Consider the following 17,810-nt stretch of genomic DNA (forward strand, 5'->3'; position numbering starts at 1 on the left):
ACGTGTATTCGTCTAGATATGAAATTATAACGATACACAAAACGTAGTAGAGTCAGCGACACTTTGAGTGCGATAGACTATGGCTGACAATCCAACACAACGTGACTGCGGTGGCAATGGAGTAAATTGGTCACGTGCAGACTCTACTTAGCTCTTGAGTAAAAATAGGATTCCCTCGACGATACACGAGCAGAGTACAATTTTTATGTCCTCACAACGCCTGCCTTGCTTGGAAAACATATCTACCGTACTTGTGAAGGACTACTTGACACAATATCAGACACAACGTGGGTGCTACCAGTTTAGCGATAAAATTAGTGAGACGTAACCCGATATATAGCCAGGGTATAGTATCTGTGACCCGGGACAACTTCACTTTGACCATTAAAACAATTGTTAGCCATCATTCATCGCAGATGATCTATTTACCGTCAGTGCTGGGACTGACCTAGGTCTGTAGTCCTCTGATTTATCGTCAGCCGAACTTCACACCGTGACTCCTGCAACTCACTGAATACCAGCATTGGTCTGAAGTAATACCCGTCAGCATCCAGAATCAATCCAGTTTACAGAGAAGCAACAATAACCATGGAAACGTCATCATTCATATTCATCGCTACAGGTAGACTTTAATAATTTTATCTATACTTATATTCTTTAGCACATGAACCGTTCATTCAAATTTTCAGAAAAGCAACCGGTGTATTTCTATTCTTACATAAGGAAAACCTTCGGCTGCGACCCGCTTGTTACTTTCTTGACACCGCATAAAAGGGAAGAAATCCTTTTTATAGGATTCAAACTCACTACTAATGATATCGAATAACATGATAAAAGAATTCGGTCTCTTAACCACAAAGAAACGTACTTATCCCGCTAAAAGTTTAATTACATCGTTGAGATATCAGAGCAAGTCAACGTTGTTAGTTCTTAAGAATCTGAAAGACATAATTTTGTAAATATGTTGCTATGATCAAAGAATAACCCCGGTGCAGTACCCGCGTTGTAGGGAATTCCTTAAATTTCCTGGTTTAGAACAGTAACTTTTTAAAAGATAAGAAAACCGTAAACCAGTGGCCGCATTGAATTGTTTGGAGCTTGTTGATATTTTTGACGTAAGACACAGGTTTTGTCCAAATTTCCAAATTGAAAGTTTTCACTGCATTGAAATCCAGGAGTTTCAGGCGGAGTGCAAGTCTTTCTCATCTTTGTGAAGACTAAACAGTTCCTCTTCACATCATTATACAATGGAATTATTGGTTCGATGTTAGACAAACTGCATTCTATCCAGACGTTGGTACAATCATGATGACGAGTAGCTTTCTCAACATTAAAGCTACTTTGTTACCGTATTCCAGTATTCTAAGTAACCAATGCTCAATCCTATATCCTCGCACAAGTATTGTTCATACTATCATGTAATGGGTCGAACTTTTAAATATGTTTTAATGGTCTTCCTTTTTATTTGTAGTTGAGAGAGAGAGAGAGAGAGAGGAGAGAGAGAGAGAGAGAAGAGAGAGAGAGAGAGAGAGAGAGAGAGAGAGAGAGAGAGAGAGAGAGAGAGAGAGAGAGAGAGAGAGGAAGAGAGAGTGACTATTGAAATCGTCAATATCTTCCATTTCTTTAACTTTGTTTACCCTTTCCTTTGCCATTGCGTCAACAACTGTAAATTTTACTGACGTAAACGTACATCAAGTAGATACTTTGCAGTCTTCCTGTGAAGCCTATTGCCTCGTTTTGGCGATGGAAGCTTTACTTCGTGTGCAGAACTGTTGACTTGTGGGTGTACTATTCAGCGCCCAATATACAAATGTTGACAATTACTGTTCTGTTTCGACAGCTTTGCCGCACTGGACAGTTTTCGCAAACATAAGTACATCATTTTGAAGGAAAAACTCACGTGAATTGTTAGTTTTTCAAGTGACCCTAGGCATTTTATCTGGAAAGGTAGAGGCTGGAGATGCAATGCAGTGTTACAGTAGCATAAATGCACCTGTTATAGATCAAGCTATCAAAACAAAAGAGTAAATTGTGTGTTGCTTCTAGTCTAAGTCAATACTGAGTGGCCATGGCCACAAAAACTTCATAATTCACGCTTTTTGTACTACACCGGTGTATGTCACTGGCATTGGCAGCTGGTCGTAGGCATTAGGCTATCCCAAAATATGGACTACATTAATAGATTGTGTTTCGTTCATTTCGAAGTTGCCGTCTCTGATGTCATATAACCTTTCTCTAGACTCAGAATATTACACATGTTGTAAGTGAGAGCTCCTAAAGTATTCGTTTTTAGAGCACTGACCGCATTCCTTTTGTAGGAATAGCAGAAATTCATGAGTTCTATAAAACGACGAATATAGTCAAGTGACTGCAGAGCTAGATAACATTGACCTCACAATCAAGCAGGCTCCATGGCTCGCAAGAATTCCAAGGGTACCGACACTAGATGATAACATAATTTGGTGAAACGCTTTCAACAAAAGTAAAATCTTGATGGTAATTATCTATCCGGTGCAAAGAAATAGAACGCGCTCCCTGGGATCAATATTTCCATCGGTCTTGAGAATTCATGACCTTATTAACTATCGTGTTTTATTGTCCCTAGAAAGATTAGGAATTCCCACCACGAAGCACTATGAGAGTATATGATTATTGTTATTTACGAGGCACTTCCGGTCACTTGAAGAATGTGACGTGGCTTTGAGAATTCATCGGTTGGACTACTTCTCACCAGATGTGCACCAGGCTCCTTGGTGCAGAACATTTAAGCTGAAGTTTTCAGAATCTACTGTGTTTTGGATTTTTTCCCCAAATATATCACGTAAAGTTATTTACCTTTGCGATCGTTAGATGAATCACATTTTTGAAAGCAAAACTTGTATCCATAGACAATACCTTCTTCAACCGTAATGTATTCCACAACAATTGATGATGGCAACACATGGATATTTGTTCATATTTTCATGACTTTACATACTTATCAAATCCAGACGTTTTTATCAGACCTAATCAGAGCGTGAAAATACAGCTTAATGATAACTTGTGAATTGTACATCAATAATGCCAAGTTCTTTGGAAACGTCCTGTCATCGTTCGCAGTTTCGCTACTTTTGCAAGTTCTTCAGATGAAAAATGACGACTGACAGCGCCCTCTACAACATAAAGTTTTGTCATCCGTTGCCCCGTCAGTCGTATGAGTCATGTGCAAGTTCCCTGCGCTTTTTCAACTTACAAAGTGAGAGTGAGTCAGATTTGAACCAAAACACGGGGCCAAGACCAAAATAATGGTAAACTCTTTATGATACTGATATGATACTGATGTGAATCACTGACGAAATCGTTCATGAATGATAAAACTACAGCGCAAATCGAACAAAGTCGGCTGCAGCAAGTATTGGGACAAGAAGTCTATATGTAACACCCGTCGTCGGACATTCGTTTTCCTCCATTGTAATAAATGTTTGTTCTATTCCAGTCCTCTCGACATTGCTTATGTCGACACTATAATACGGCCATGTAACGTATACAGAGTAATGTATCGCCACGCAACACGGTAACCATGACGACGTCAACGTGTATTTTAACGTACGAGGATCATCGCCATACCATTACGCAAGAGGGCGCGCGTTTATTCCTTCTTTCAAGTACAAAGTAATAGTGTACTTAACTCAACTTTTATAAACTTTTGTAATTATTCTGGTTCCCTGGAAGAGACAATATCGTGTGTGACAAATCGGACCTTGTCAAGTATGCTGCCACGGAAATACTTACCGAATCTGCGAATGGTTGCATGGACTGATGGCAAGTACATGTATGTTGTCCATACCCGTTTACTGCTTTACCAATACCTGTAAATTGTTGACTTTTTAAAAGTTAAAACTCATGAATCTCAAAATCATAACGATTGACGCGCACCTAGCCAACTATCAGTTTGACTCGTACATGTTGGCCCTCACAACACGGCGACGGCTACCGTCACGTGACTATCATGTATATAACATCTAAAAGTTGTAAACGTTTTAACAAATATTCACAAACGAAGTCGGACAGTAATTATTTCCATCCAAATAAATCGATAAGGTCAGGATAGATACAAAAATTCACTTCGGGACAGGAGGGACGGGGCATCGGCAGACTGTAATACTCCTACTTATACAAACCTTAGACAACGGCCACAAGGTACAAACACAGCTGATTAAACGATGACTGCGTTGTTACTGGTGGTATGATATTACAGTTTTCTGAGATTCCAGTCACCCAATCCCAGACAGAAACGGACAGATTCCAGTTACTCCATCTTCAGACAGATACGGATAGATTCCAATTACCCAATTCACAGACAGATACGGATAGTTGTCTGAAACACATCTTATAGGCCCTAAATGACGCGTTCATCCCCAAGTACTCTCTGTACAATAGATTATAGATTTTCTCCTCATGGATTTATTTCCAAACTGAACCAAAGGTCCATCCACGGTGATGGCAATGAAACACTTTACTTACTGCAAACCTCGTTCCTTATTTTACCAATTTGTTAATTGCTGATAAACCCATAACTTCTGGGATATAATTATATGTCATTGAAATAATATCCACTGTCGTATGGTTCAGGCAACCATAGTAGCAGCTCAGCATACCAGGGTGTATATTCAATACTCGTACAAAAAATGGTCATATTCTATGATCGTGGGTGTGGTTTAACTATGATTCTGTTAAGGCTCTCTTGTATATTTAAGTATTTGTATCATGTTCGCTAATTCGATCACACCCTTCCTGACGCCCCTCCCCCACGACACAACCACCCGAGGGAGGCCAGGCCTGTGAACTACCGTGCTCGAATAACGTTTACTAAAGCAAGCATGTCATACGATGGTGTATTGATTGGTTTAAGTACAGTCTCTCCATCTTTAATGCATGTGTCTTCAGTTTACAGACAACTGTCCAAGTGACGACATATTACGTACATTTGTATACAGAATCTATCATTGGGATATCTTACAGCTGCTCCCTAACAACAGTCACACGACGCACAGACAGCTGCACGGAAATACAGAAATGTAGCCCGTGTGAGAGCGGAAATGTGTCGGAAACAGTCCAGTGGAGGGTACATACACTGTAATTCATTAGTCACATTTTCACTTGATCAATGAAGTAAACATTGTCAAAGCTCCGGATATCCGAGACTTACATCCGGGCAATTTTCAGTTGAAATAATAATACGAACAACTATGTAGATTGAATGTTCGTCTCAGGTACATATACATGTCATTTATTGGTTGGCCCTTCCGACTGCACAGATTGGTTTCTGCTTTACTCCATCGCATAGAATACAGAAGTGACAGAGGAATAAGAGATTTTGATTTATCAAGGGCACTTTCGGAGTCAAAAGTTTCCAGAGAATATTATGGCGGCAATGACAACGATAATATGTAAATCAAAGATTAGGATTTCACACAAGAAGAGACAATTACCAGGTAATATTGTGTCAAATGAAGTAGTGTGATTTTCAAAAGTCCAACAGCAAGATCTGTTATCGGACTCAATTTGCTAAGGTGCGCTCCTTTACTGTTCAAATATGCACTTGTTGTTGACAATTTTTTCCAACATCACAACGAATGTAGAATCCAGGTTGTTTGGGTCTAAAATCACAGGATTCTTCAGAACTTCCAGGACAATTCGTTTATGTGTCGCGTAGTAGTCCGTATGGGCATAGTTTAGCTGTATCATAGATATCTTGCGCTCCGCTGTCTCTAGTTGTCTGTATGGTATTTGTGTTGACATGTACTTTTCCACCCCCCCCCCCTCGACCGGCCGAAGAAACTGACTAGCCCCTAAGTAATAAATAACACATTTTTGTTTGCGGAAAGAAATCAAATTTTGTTTTAAAGTCTTGCACCTGATAAGTTTTGTTTGTGTATTTATATTCTAGTCGTTGTGAACATAGTGACATCAGCTTCAGAATCAGCATCGCCTCTGATGCCCTGTCGAAACGGTTGGATAGCTTACAAGAATAAATGCTATCTCTTTCGATATGACGGCCACCAATCCTGGAAGGACGCCCGCAATAGGTGTAGAGCAACTCCTGGTGCAGATTTAGTAGTGTACGACTGTGTGGATGAAGCCAAGTAAGTTAAACAATTTGACCATTCATAGAGATAGTAAGTTCATTTCTTGCAGGCTCTATGGAACCACTGACCCAGTTTGAATGCTCTTTAGGGTTAACCCTGCCAGGTACCCACAGGGACGGGTAGAAATGTTAGGAACCATCCATTTATTCATTCAGTTTTTGGTTTGTGTAATTATTACTATATGTAGGTCGCAAGGGTCAAATTACTGGCCGAATATATTTTTACAACAACCATGAGCAGACCCCAGCGAGTCGCAATTAGGATGATGGAATTAAAGACAAAACATGCAAAATATATAGTCTGGTTAAAATGAAAGTTCACGATTAGTCAAGAGAACTCTCTCGTTAATGACAAGATATCGCTCAGAAACGCCTACCTCTCTAAGACGTTTCCAATGCCGACATTAGAATGTGGAATATTCTGCAGCACGGAGCCTCATCTCTCTCTCCAGCACGGAAAACTCGTATCTCTCTAAGATGTTTCCAATACCGACGATAAAAAGTGGAATATTGGCAGCATGGAAAACTCAAATCTTTCTTTAGATGTTTCAATTCTGATACACAGTTCACAATATACTGTAGTTACAAAGAAGTCAGATCCAACCTTCTCACTTGTGTGCAACAATGCACAGTAATCACAGCAGCGAGCGCCACGTGGGGGCATGGTGTGGGTTTATATAGGACCAAAATAAATAATTCATTAACACACCTGGGCACGCAAAATAAAGAAACATATAAATCAAAAAGAGTCAGGTAAAATTTTCATCTGGTCACAAACAGAAATCTCGCCAACATAACAATGAAAAAGTTTTATCTGTTTCACAATTTCAAATAGAACTTATAATGTAAGATGAATGAATTGACTTTGAAGATTGTTTTAACTGAACCCTTGTTCAATATACAGGCTATTGCTTCTTATATAGCAGTCAGTGCCTTGTCTAAATGCCCAATGCAGTGCAATCGAAGTTTGAATAATGTGTACAGGTATATTGTTGAACAGTAAAGTCAAGTCTTTCCTTACACTGAAAGCAAATGTAACGCTTTCAACCACTCATCCAGTATACGGCTGTGTGTGCTACAGGGTTGAGTGGTAGGCACATTCTATTAAATATTATTATACATTGTACCGTGATAAATTACATGTACAGCTATGATATGATACTCGGTGATTGAATGGGTCGGTAATTATATGTCGCTTCATTGATAACTTGTAAAGAGGATCACCACACTGAATGACACTTTGTCAAATACAACAAATGACTCAGACACTATCGACATACTGAACGTCCTGTTCTCTAAAGTTTTGTCAACAGTCAGCTGAAGAAGGGGAGTGATTTATGGATTGGCGTGTACGTCACAGTGGATGATTTTGATTCTCTGGTTTATCACTGGGTTAGCGACGTCGAAGTTGAAACATTCTACTGGGATGTAGGTCAGCCAGATAACTTACTCGGTTAGTACCGTTGAGTGATTTGAGGGAGCATTTATTTAGACAGAGTTATAAATCAATATATCCGATCCCACTTGATTTTATAAATCATAACAAATAAGAAGTGCTCAGTAGTCGTTCATTAAAGTGTTGAAACTGTCACGAACTGTATAGACTAACAGCAGATGTCAATCTATTAGACTATCGACAACTTGCGTGTAATCACTGGCATTATGATGGTCCATTATCTGCTATTGCAATGGATTATTTTGGGGAGGGGATTAACTTTTGACCAAAAGTTTTTATCACTGTTGTGATGTTTTGTCGATCTTTTACAAGATTTTTACGGTGCTTTATCCCAAAGTTCAGGCTTTCTATTGTTTGAATTTATGATTCAAATTCTCAGACTTCGAATTCTGCGTGGACGTCCAGGGAGGTTCAGGCAAACGATCGGTAAGAGGCAGATGGCGAGACGTTCTGTGTACACTGAAACGAGGCTATATCTGTCAGTACACACGGCTGATAGGTAAGAGACCAAAGTTTATCTTTGGCGTGGGATTTGATCTTTCAAAGATGAGTCAAATGTGACAGGGTTACAATGAACATTGTCAAGAACAGCGAGGCTCAGTGACCAGATGACATCAATAAATTAAAGTGATGGGTAAAATAGTGTCAGAGTCGAATATGTCATTCTGTTGTCAATTTTGAGAAGCATCGCATCGTAAATTACGCGACTGAAAATTTTGCCATCATTAGACACTGTTCCTACTGTACTACAGCATGTAATGAGGACCTGATGTTCTGTGCGAAAACTTGTCTTTCAGATATCATTCATGGATAATACAGAACTGCGAGAAGAGAGCTGAGATAAACCTTCAAATATCTGCAGCCGCAATGCTTTTCATTCAAGTCGTACTCACAACGCTGTCGTTAGCTATGCAAACAGCCTCCTTCAGTTTCAGCAAGAGAACGGAGCGCTGAGGTCACGTGATAACGTGAGGGCGTCGGAAAGGCTGACCTTATTTACATGCAATTCTGTTCAGTCAAATTCAGGGTTTCTGCCTCAAGATTGTACATTTTGCTTTAAGAAAAGCTCAAAAACAATTGGCATATGTATTTTCCCTTTTAATCTTTGTCATATTTGATATTAGAATTTTCAGAAAACGTTCGTAATATGTTATTTTCCTAATACAATTTTGTACTGTCAGTCTAAAATTGTTTTATCTGCTGTTTGATTATATAGTATAAAAATGTGTCGCAATGCTAATGGTAAAATAAAATTTCCGCATACAGCGCATTTAATGTTTTTCGAGATTCAAAATTAAATTTACCACTAATCCGCGGCACATATATCTCATTTGGAGTGAATAATAGAGAATCTGTTTACTATTTCAGGATTTAATAAAAGCTTTTTCTACCTAATTTGATTTCATGACATTGTAGCGTGTTTGTTTTTTCACTTTAATTTGCTTCCGTGGAATCTTCTAAAACGCCCACCAATATGATTAAATGCATGGATTAGCTTTTGCCTCTATCTATTGCCTTGCACCAAAGGTCATAATTCAAGTCAATGATGTCGTAATTCGGTCGATGAATTTTGTCCTCATGTTTACAAAGTTGTACAAACTGTATTTCATCGTCAGGCACTGAAATTCGTAATCACGAAAGTGGTATATAAACAGAAAAACACGGCGAATTTGTAGTCTGAGGAGCCAATCCGTCTCGTTTTAATATTTCATGATCAAAACATGATATACTCAGTGAAACCGTGTTTTTTAGAATGCAAGGAGCAACGTCAAAGTTACAGTCGCCGTACAGTGCGATCATCAAAGATGTTTTATGCATATGCAGTTTTGGGATAGGCTCTGTTATATTTACGTTTCAAGGCCTGATCTTTTGCACCATTCCTCATCATGATAGCTGTTACATAAGATAAAGAGATCAATTTCCATGCGAATGAGACTGACTTGGCATAAAAGATCATATGTGAGCTTAATTAGTAAAATTCATAACATTTTTAATACATAGAGAAGGCCTCGTACTGTAGATTTTGAATATCGCTGCAAAACGTACACGTGAGTTCAAGGTGCAATCACAACGTCAGGTCGATCATACACCCAATGTAAACACCCAAGCATCTCCAATAAAAATCGTCAGACACTACACAGATGACTTCCATGCATTTTGTTTAATTCTATCATGGTACTGATGATAAAACATTACTGCACACCATTGAGCAACACATCATATGACGAGTTGAAACATCAAGCCACTGTTGTACCTTACTTTGACTTTTTCATATGCATCGTATCATGTAAGGCAATTTATTTTCATAATTCTGGCATTCCTAGGCCAATACTACCAACCATCTCAACGGATCTTTCGTATCCTGTACCGCAGCATGGTACCTGCTTTGTTTTATATGATTTCATAAACGTCTCATACAAGCCTTCATTCAAATCACATTGCCTGTCTACTGTATGTAATTTGTACTTCCAATGCTTAGACGTCTAGGGTGGTTGAATCTAAACTATTGTATATATACAGGGAAATACATGGGGAAGATATTTTCTAGGATTTCAGATACTACAACGATACAACATGGGGGGGGGGGGGGGCTTAATGAAATTCAAAATCATCCTCCCTGCCAGCAGGGTTGAAAATGTGTTATGTTTATCAGTGAGGTACAACAGTAACGAATTGACATCTCGTCAGAGTCTAGAATATTGAATTTCAGAAGGCACGCGGTTGCCGAATTATTGTAAAGGTGATTGTAACTTAAACTCTTACAAATGTCACACTGAAATTCATTGTGTTTACACCATCACTGCAATCTACGAAGGATATTGTCGCAGTATGTAATAAATACTGATTTACACTAATCTTCTGCAAATTTTACACAGCGTCCATCTAATAAGATATATCACGTGACGGATTATTACTGCTATCGAAAAGTCACAGTTTCATTATATATGTAAATATAGTCAGCACACAATTCTGTATCGTCCCAAATGGTAAATATTCAAGAAATATTCATGTCAATCGTATTTATAACGTGCATATTACAATCTCTTCAACGGCGGCAATCTCCTTGGTAACGGGTTTGTTGGACTACCGGGTGATTGACTCAGCGGACAGATTGGTTGGTGACTTAACAACGGCAGATGGATTCTCATCTGTTGCCCTACTTGATACGTAGACTGGTCGCACTGGCACACCATTTCTCCTTCCGCTGGTTGTTCTGACCCTTGACCCTATCAGGTGCCTTATTGGTTGTTTCTATGCGAGGATCTTGGCTGACTGCTTGATGTATGTTGTTACCGCTGATATGCCAAGGTCCCGGGGCAGTGTCGTTGACTTTCTGACTCTTCCTGTCCGAGGTTACATCACTTGACTCGCCGGTCTCTTTCTCCATGTCGTCTGTCAAAACTTTGATTATCTTTGGCGTCACTTTCAGTTGAGGTAAGTGTACCAACACACCACCTCCAGAATCCATGACGTCACTCTTCTTTGTCACTTTATCATATGCATTGTGCATAACTCCAGTGTATGGTCTGAAACGCAAAATGTTATCTATTTACAAGTGCAACATATTGGCTTTGTATGTATGCGTGTGTGATTAATCAGTACGAGGCAGAACTTCGAAACTGAACGACTAAACCTTTTCCTCAGACTCTCCTTCAGAAACTTTACCAATTGGAATCAAGAATTAAAATCAAGGATCACCTTGAAAATGTTAGTACAAGAGAAACAAATTGCCCGACATGTACCCGTATTTCACATTCAAAATGGCCACCAAACATGTCGTAATTCTGTGGGAAAATATTAAATTTTCATTTTCACAAAACTAAGTAAACTTTCCTTCCTCAAAGAGCTTCAAAATGAACCCATGTAAGTAGTAGATCAAAACGTATTATGAACATTTCAGAGTTCCAATACATGTTGCCGGGAGCCTTGTACCTTAAAAACTAGAATAAGAAAATAAATTTGTTTCACATAAACATTAAAGGCATAAGACTTTGCTAAGTTGCAACAATTTGACAGATAACGAGATGTATTCACCTGCTTGACAGTTTTTTGTTTCCATCCTCGTCAAAGTCGTCGACAAAATCTGCCAAGACATCGACTCTACACTCTAACGCTTCAACGATGGATCCAATCGACCATGATTCATTCTCTTTTTATCGTCAGAAATCTCCGTCGTGTGGTATCTATAAAAACGATGTTTCTTATGTCCTTTTTTCTTCTGTCTTGGAGACTTCGTCAAATTATTTATCTTGAGTTTCTTTGATTTGTCGGACTTACTCTCTGAAGCGTCTTCGTCAGGTAGGATTATTTTCGGTTTCTTCAAGAAAGCATGGATTAGACTGTCCGCTGTAACCTTGCCATCATCATTACCTTCATCATCTGTGATGATTGAGAGATGTGTAAACAAGTCAACGGAAAATGAATTTAAAGCAGTGTCTGTCTGTCTGTCTGTCTGTCTGTCTGTCTGTCTGTCTGTCTGTCTTTGTTTCCCCGGAGACATAATGTATGCTTACTGAAAACAATTGATAATAGATGCACGAATAAATGTAAATATGAACGTTGATTCACATATCGGTATGTAAATGCACAATATCGGGGTTGGTTGAATCGTAAAACCTCTTACAGAATACCGTAACATTTTCTGATAATGAAAGACTTCAAACAGAACAATTGACATTAATGCTTACATGGCGGCGGACAGTCATCAGTTACTTCGTTACTTTGGTTGGTGTTGTCAATACCAAGGATTTCCATGACGTTATCCCAGATGAAATCAACAATTTCATAGTCTTCACAGAATCTTGACTTGTCTTCCTGGACAGTGCTATATGCCATCATCACAGCTGTTATAAACATGTTGAGTAGAATCATCATACTCGTCATGATGAACGCAAAGAAGACGATTGGTCCAGCACTGGCTGCGCCTGCGCCATCTCATCGTAGTCGAATGCACCAAGCAAAGTTGACAGCAGAGTTTCCACGGTTCTTAGCAGTGTACTGTAAGTCAGCAGTGTACAGCTGAAGAGCATATAGCACATCTGACCGAATGCCAGAAAGACTATGGCAAAGACAATACAGAAGTTGACCAGGTCTTTCCTGGCAGCAGAAATTGTACCAACCATGAGGGCGATGTGACGATTCAGTCTCATCAGTTTCATCAATTTCAAAATGGAGGCAAAGACGAGAGCCGCCAAGACGTAATTGTAGATCTCTTCGTACAAGGCAGCACTCTGTAGGTTCAGGAAAGCTCTCTTGCCTGCAGTGATTGAAAAGCAAAAGAATAGTTGAGTTATCGTAATTATTTTGTGATCTTGACTTTGTTATTATTAAAAATTCTACCGGTGGCATTAAAATTCACATGGTATACCGTACATGTAATTAAAAATAATGAAGTCACACATAATTTGGAATTATAGTTAACATATATTAGTTTCTAAATTAAAGCCTAGGATAATTTTTCGCAAAATATTAGTTACCCAGTGTAAATTTTAGTATGTGCAAATACACATTAATTACGCTCCACGTTTCCAGAGAAGATAGTCGCAGTACTAGTAGTACTAGTACTAGGAAGGTACAACACCCACGATGACATTTTGACTATTAACTTACCTCCAGTCTCGTCATTGTGAAGACTTTCAACAGCAATGTCTCTAGTTGGAATCTTATAAATGAACATTCCAATACCAACCAATGATAGACCGATGATGGTGAGCTGAAATCAAGTCAGATATAGAAAAATTAGTCTCTCTCTCTCTCTCTCTCTCTCTCTCTCTCATCCTCTCTCTCTCTCTCTCTCTCTCTCTCTCTCTCTCTCTCTCTCTCTCTCTCCCCATTATGTAGTTGCCAAGACATTTACGCCTTCCGTTGAAGCGATTCATTCGTATTAGTAGAACTGTAAAATGCAACAAGCACGATAGAAATAACCAGTGTTGCAACAATCCGTGTTCCTTGTCAATGTGGGTTTGTTTCATCGAATAAAGTTTATAACTCAAATATCGGTAGCATTAGTCAAATCTGTATTCCCATAAAAACGTTGGCGACATAATCTGATTCCTACCTCCAGATAATTCCAGTAGTCTTTGAAATACTTGGACTTTTCCTTCTTGATCTGTCGTATTTCTTCAACGATGAAAAATATTATAAAGATCACAAATATGACGTCACAAGCCATAAGGAACTCCGGGAAAGTTCCAGTAAACGGGTAAAGCCTTATAACTTGAATTGTCCTGTAGGCAACACCGCCCCCAACGGATGGAAACTCGGCTATCAATGTTATCATACTATAAGAAACAAAACAAAAGTGTTTAAGCTTGGAAATCATTAACGAAAACTGAATTGTGTGATACGATTGATAAACACAAGAAAGTTATTCTTAATGGTGTAACCCTTAGGGACATTAACTTGTCAATAGTTGATTACTATAATTTTCTTCTTCTTTGTGACAGAAACGATTACAACACAAAGAGTATTGTGCAAGCCAGCTACCGTGTATTGGGCAGTGGACAGAGAAAGTATTACTGAACCTTTAAACTAAAATTTGGAAAAAGTTGGGAACTACGGTTAACATCAGTTCTCTGTTTCAGAATGTAACGTCACATTTCACCCGTAACATCCGAGCCTTAGTCTTATTATACGACACCAGAATTAACACCTTCATGTAAAATGACAACGGGTTATCCATATCACGGTTTCGCATTTTTTGGCGGAAATATAAGGTATTTTGTCTAATCCAAGTTAAGGTTCCATACCTGAAGAGATCTGACTGAGCGTTGTAGACGGTGAATTCTAAGATAACAGCCCTTGTACGAGGATCCAACCAATTTGTTCTCTCCAGATAGTCAACCATATCGTATGCCTTTTCGATTGTCGATCCAAATTCAGCCGTGTACCCTCCCCCTCCATACCAAGTGATGTGTCCATATAGGGAACCACCATTAAGTTCATCAGCGGAGGCATACAACCAAGGAAGTGCATAGGCGTTATCGGGTTCTGTGAAAGATGCGTTGATTGGTGTCCAAGATTCTCCGTACAGCGTCTTATCTTCTGTCTTTGACATGTCGTACCCTACGTCACACTGGACGACGTATTCAGACATGATACTGGGGGCCTTGCAGAGTTCTGAGAGAGAGAGAGAGAGAGAGAGAGAGAGAGAGAGAGAGAGAGAGAGAGAGAGAGAGAGAGAGAGAGAGAGAGAGAGAGAGAGAGAGAGAGAGAGAGAGAGAGAGAGAGATATTGAATTTTTGAGACACCATGAAAACTAGATTGTCAGCATCGTTACTGCAGCTACAGTAGGGATGTTATTGCAAATATGTTAACACACACAGATACGCGTCGAAGCAATCATTGCATAATTTACCTGGCATGACTCGCAACTGCCTGAGTCTGGCGGGACCTACTCTATAGCCGACATGGTTTGAGATGTATCGCCTTTGTCTCCAGTGTATTCGTTCACCATTGTACCATTTGTCAGCATAGAGACTCGGAATCACAATTGCCCGGATGTACTGGAAATATGTGGGAAACCCTGTGTCGATCTGGAAATGAGAAGAGATTCAAAAAATAAGAAAACATCTGAGACTGAGACGTTGTAAACATGTAACAGTTAGTATGGTCAGTTGTGAAAATCATGAAAATAGTCAGTTGTAAGTTCTCATAACATGCAAGATTCCATTTGTGATGACTAGAGTTCATCCAGTTGTTACGCTGAGTTCACCAAGATAGTGTATTTTTTGATAGCGTTACTGTCAACTGTGGATGTATGTTAGGCATGTCATGATTGAAATTTAAAATAAAACAATAATTAAGTTTTGGTAGATTAACAGCGACATGACACGCCACAAAAATTACTTAAAATTAATAAATGCGTACCAGCCACAAGCTCTTTACGTCACTTCGTTACAATTAAAGTCAGAACTCGCCTCTGCGACAGATATTCGGACTTTCAAACTTGTACAATACTTGTTTGGTTGACCACTCATTCTGAATCTCATGAAGTAAAGAAAGTTTTCACTTGCTTATTTTTGTGAAAGTTGATTTTCCCCATAGAATTAACACAGAGATGGCAGCCATTTTGATTTAACTACAAATGTTGGTAAATATTGTGTAATTTGTTTGTCTAGTACCATTTTTTGCACTTGACCCGTGATTTTCATTCTTGATTTCGTAAGGACATGGTTTAAAGTTTCCTTGCGAGAAGTTCGAATACAAGTTTCTATAATCTAAGTTTTTTTCTATTTTGAGACGCGAACAGCATTAAAGGCCAAACTTTGGTCAAACATTGATTCATTCTAAATCTAAGTAAGACATTTACATCTTGCAATCAAACTCTTTGATCGGTGAACGGTGAATGACTTACATCTTCCAAAGAAAAGGGATCGTCATCCTGATGTAAAAACAAAAGTGCCATAAAATAATTCAAAAATAAATTAAAATAAATGAATAATTAACGTAAATAAAGTCATTAAGCAATAATAGAAAAAATACGGCTGACATATCGTTATGACGTACAGAAAAGTTTCAAAATTACAGTTTATGATAACGCGTCTGCATGTGTCATTACCTATGTCTACTTCTATTCGTCCCTGGTTTTCTATCGTAATATTCACTCACCTTTCCAATATATGGAGTGTCAAAAAACAGGTTATCCATTTCCATGTATTCGTATCGTGACATCAAGTCACGTGCTCCATATGCAATTAAAAGTAGAATGGTCAGATAGAAGCCATACACAAACATTTCTTTCAATACACCTTTCATTTTCACTTCTTTGAATCTCTTTCGTCGAGCTCGCTCCAACTCTTCAGGACTGATGGGGTTTTCCGTTACTTGTGTGTCATCGACCGTGACAATGCCTGTTAAATTTCAAAGGAAGCTGAAAGTTAGAAAATCTCAATTTGGAGAAAGTTGTGAAATCGTAGGAATTCGTTACAAATATTCCATCAAAATTGTATTTGATATCAATAGGTGCATAACATTTGATTTGTCGTGTTTGAAAATACTTTCCATACAACTTATTGTCAAACTACGGAGTAATAACTTAGGCTGGACGGTAAGACTTGATGTGAAGTAAATTTCAAAATGAAAATTCAAAGTACATGTGAGATTATAAAACATCGGGTACAGCAGATGGACTTCAATGAGTGACATACTGCAGTGAAGTATCTTTGTTATCACGTGACTTTGACTGGGATAAGTGTTTTGATGTTCCATTTCAGGCAGAATTGACCTATGTTTGCTCATAGACAAGTAATCGAAAATCTTCAGTTGCCTGCATCCTATTCACTGTCTGATATTAAATATGATATTTTTCCATACGGTGACGAAAGTTAACGTCAACTCCAGTAAATTTTGCGGCAATTTTGTTCCTCAACATCAAAACCTGCATGGAATTAAGTGATTTTTCTTTTTGAACATGAGTCAGAACAGTTTGAATTAGTGTTTCCTTATAGCTGCGTGTTGTACTCTCACGGAACCTAATCTCGTGTGTAAACTTTTGATGCGACTAAAATGATTGCTGTACTAAAAGTCAAATATGACCCATTATTGTAGGATGTAAGATCTTACCAATTGATTATACTTACCTTCATACGCACTCATATCAGCGCCAAGCCATTCCTCGTCTGGTTTTAACTTATTCTCTTCTACGTCATCCTCTATCTGTTCTGGTTTCTTCCAAATCAACGCCACAAACAGCGCTATTAAAATAACCTGCAGCAGCAAGATAGAGTCATTGCTATAATCGAGTCTTAAAAACTGTATTTGCGAGACAATTTGGATGTTTTCGATGTAGTAGATGTTCATTAACTTAACATGATACAACTGCATCTGTGACTATACATGTGATAGATTTAAGAAAACAGTAGCATTTCTCCATAAATCAATCATGCGATGTGACAGTTGCACAGGTCTGAGAAATTGTGCTATCAGTTATATTATACAGTGAATGAAGTTCCTTTCATACTCTACAATGTAGCTAAAGAGCGTTCACAGAACCATGGCACATCGACACATGAATAGAGCACCTACCTTTGCAGGTTGAATCAACAACAACGATTCGAAGAATGACAGGAAAAATGAGATGAGCCACTGGTTGATTTTTCATTTCCCCATTCCATGCTGTAGAGAATCGTAAAGAAAGCCGAAGTGAAACTGGACAGAAACACCAGCAGCCATGCAACATAGACGAACCCATAGGGTAACATAAACGGAGGTTTCTCTTTCTTTTTC

At 38.7% G+C, this 17,810-nt stretch overlaps 2 protein-coding genes across 2 annotated transcripts; one reads left to right on the forward strand and one right to left on the reverse strand.

Moving 5' to 3' along the window:
- Positions 1-3,132: 3,132 nt before the first annotated feature.
- Positions 3,133-8,422, forward strand: LOC139126185 (C-type lectin BpLec-like). The gene is made up of 5 exons (XM_070692233.1): positions 3,133-3,241; positions 5,930-6,125; positions 7,429-7,580; positions 7,963-8,009; positions 8,381-8,422. The coding sequence occupies exons 1-5, from the start codon at positions 3,133-3,135 to the stop codon at positions 8,420-8,422; spliced, it is 546 nt and encodes a 181-aa protein (XP_070548334.1).
- Positions 8,423-9,726: 1,304 nt separating this feature from the next.
- Positions 9,727-17,691, reverse strand: LOC139126241 (polycystin-2-like). Its single transcript, XM_070692288.1, has 10 exons — positions 17,610-17,691; positions 17,165-17,291; positions 16,194-16,435; positions 14,941-15,118; positions 14,333-14,702; positions 13,642-13,864; positions 13,194-13,296; positions 12,272-12,840; positions 11,619-11,963; positions 9,727-11,110 (listed from the first exon to the last, which is right to left on the reverse strand). The coding sequence occupies exons 2-8, from the start codon at positions 17,178-17,180 to the stop codon at positions 12,464-12,466; spliced, it is 1,509 nt and encodes a 502-aa protein (XP_070548389.1). The 5' UTR covers positions 17,181-17,291; positions 17,610-17,691; the 3' UTR covers positions 9,727-11,110; positions 11,619-11,963; positions 12,272-12,463.
- Positions 17,692-17,810: the final 119 nt, after the last annotated feature.

Source organism: Ptychodera flava (genome assembly GCF_041260155.1).
Source record: "Ptychodera flava strain L36383 chromosome 3 unlocalized genomic scaffold, AS_Pfla_20210202 Scaffold_27__1_contigs__length_13241970_pilon, whole genome shotgun sequence".
Taxonomy (NCBI): Eukaryota; Metazoa; Hemichordata; class Enteropneusta; family Ptychoderidae; genus Ptychodera; species Ptychodera flava.

Coding starts and splice junctions, on each gene's coding strand:
- LOC139126185 (XM_070692233.1), top strand. CDS start 3,133: ATGACGACTGACAGCGCCCTCTACAACATAAAGTTTTGTCATCCGTTG. Junction 7,581..7,962: donor TCAGCCAGATAACTTACTCG/GTTAGTACCGTT, acceptor TCAAATTCTCAG/ACTTCGAATTCTGCGTGGAC. Junction 8,010..8,380: donor GAGGTTCAGGCAAACGATCG/GTAAGAGGCAGA, acceptor CTTGTCTTTCAG/ATATCATTCATGGATAATAC.
- LOC139126241 (XM_070692288.1), bottom strand. Junction 13,297..13,641: donor ACTACTGGAATTATCTGGAG/GTAGGAATCAGA, acceptor ACTTGATTTCAG/CTCACCATCATCGGTCTATC. Junction 12,841..13,193: donor TCACAATGACGAGACTGGAG/GTAAGTTAATAG, acceptor CAATCACTGCAG/GCAAGAGAGCTTTCCTGAAC.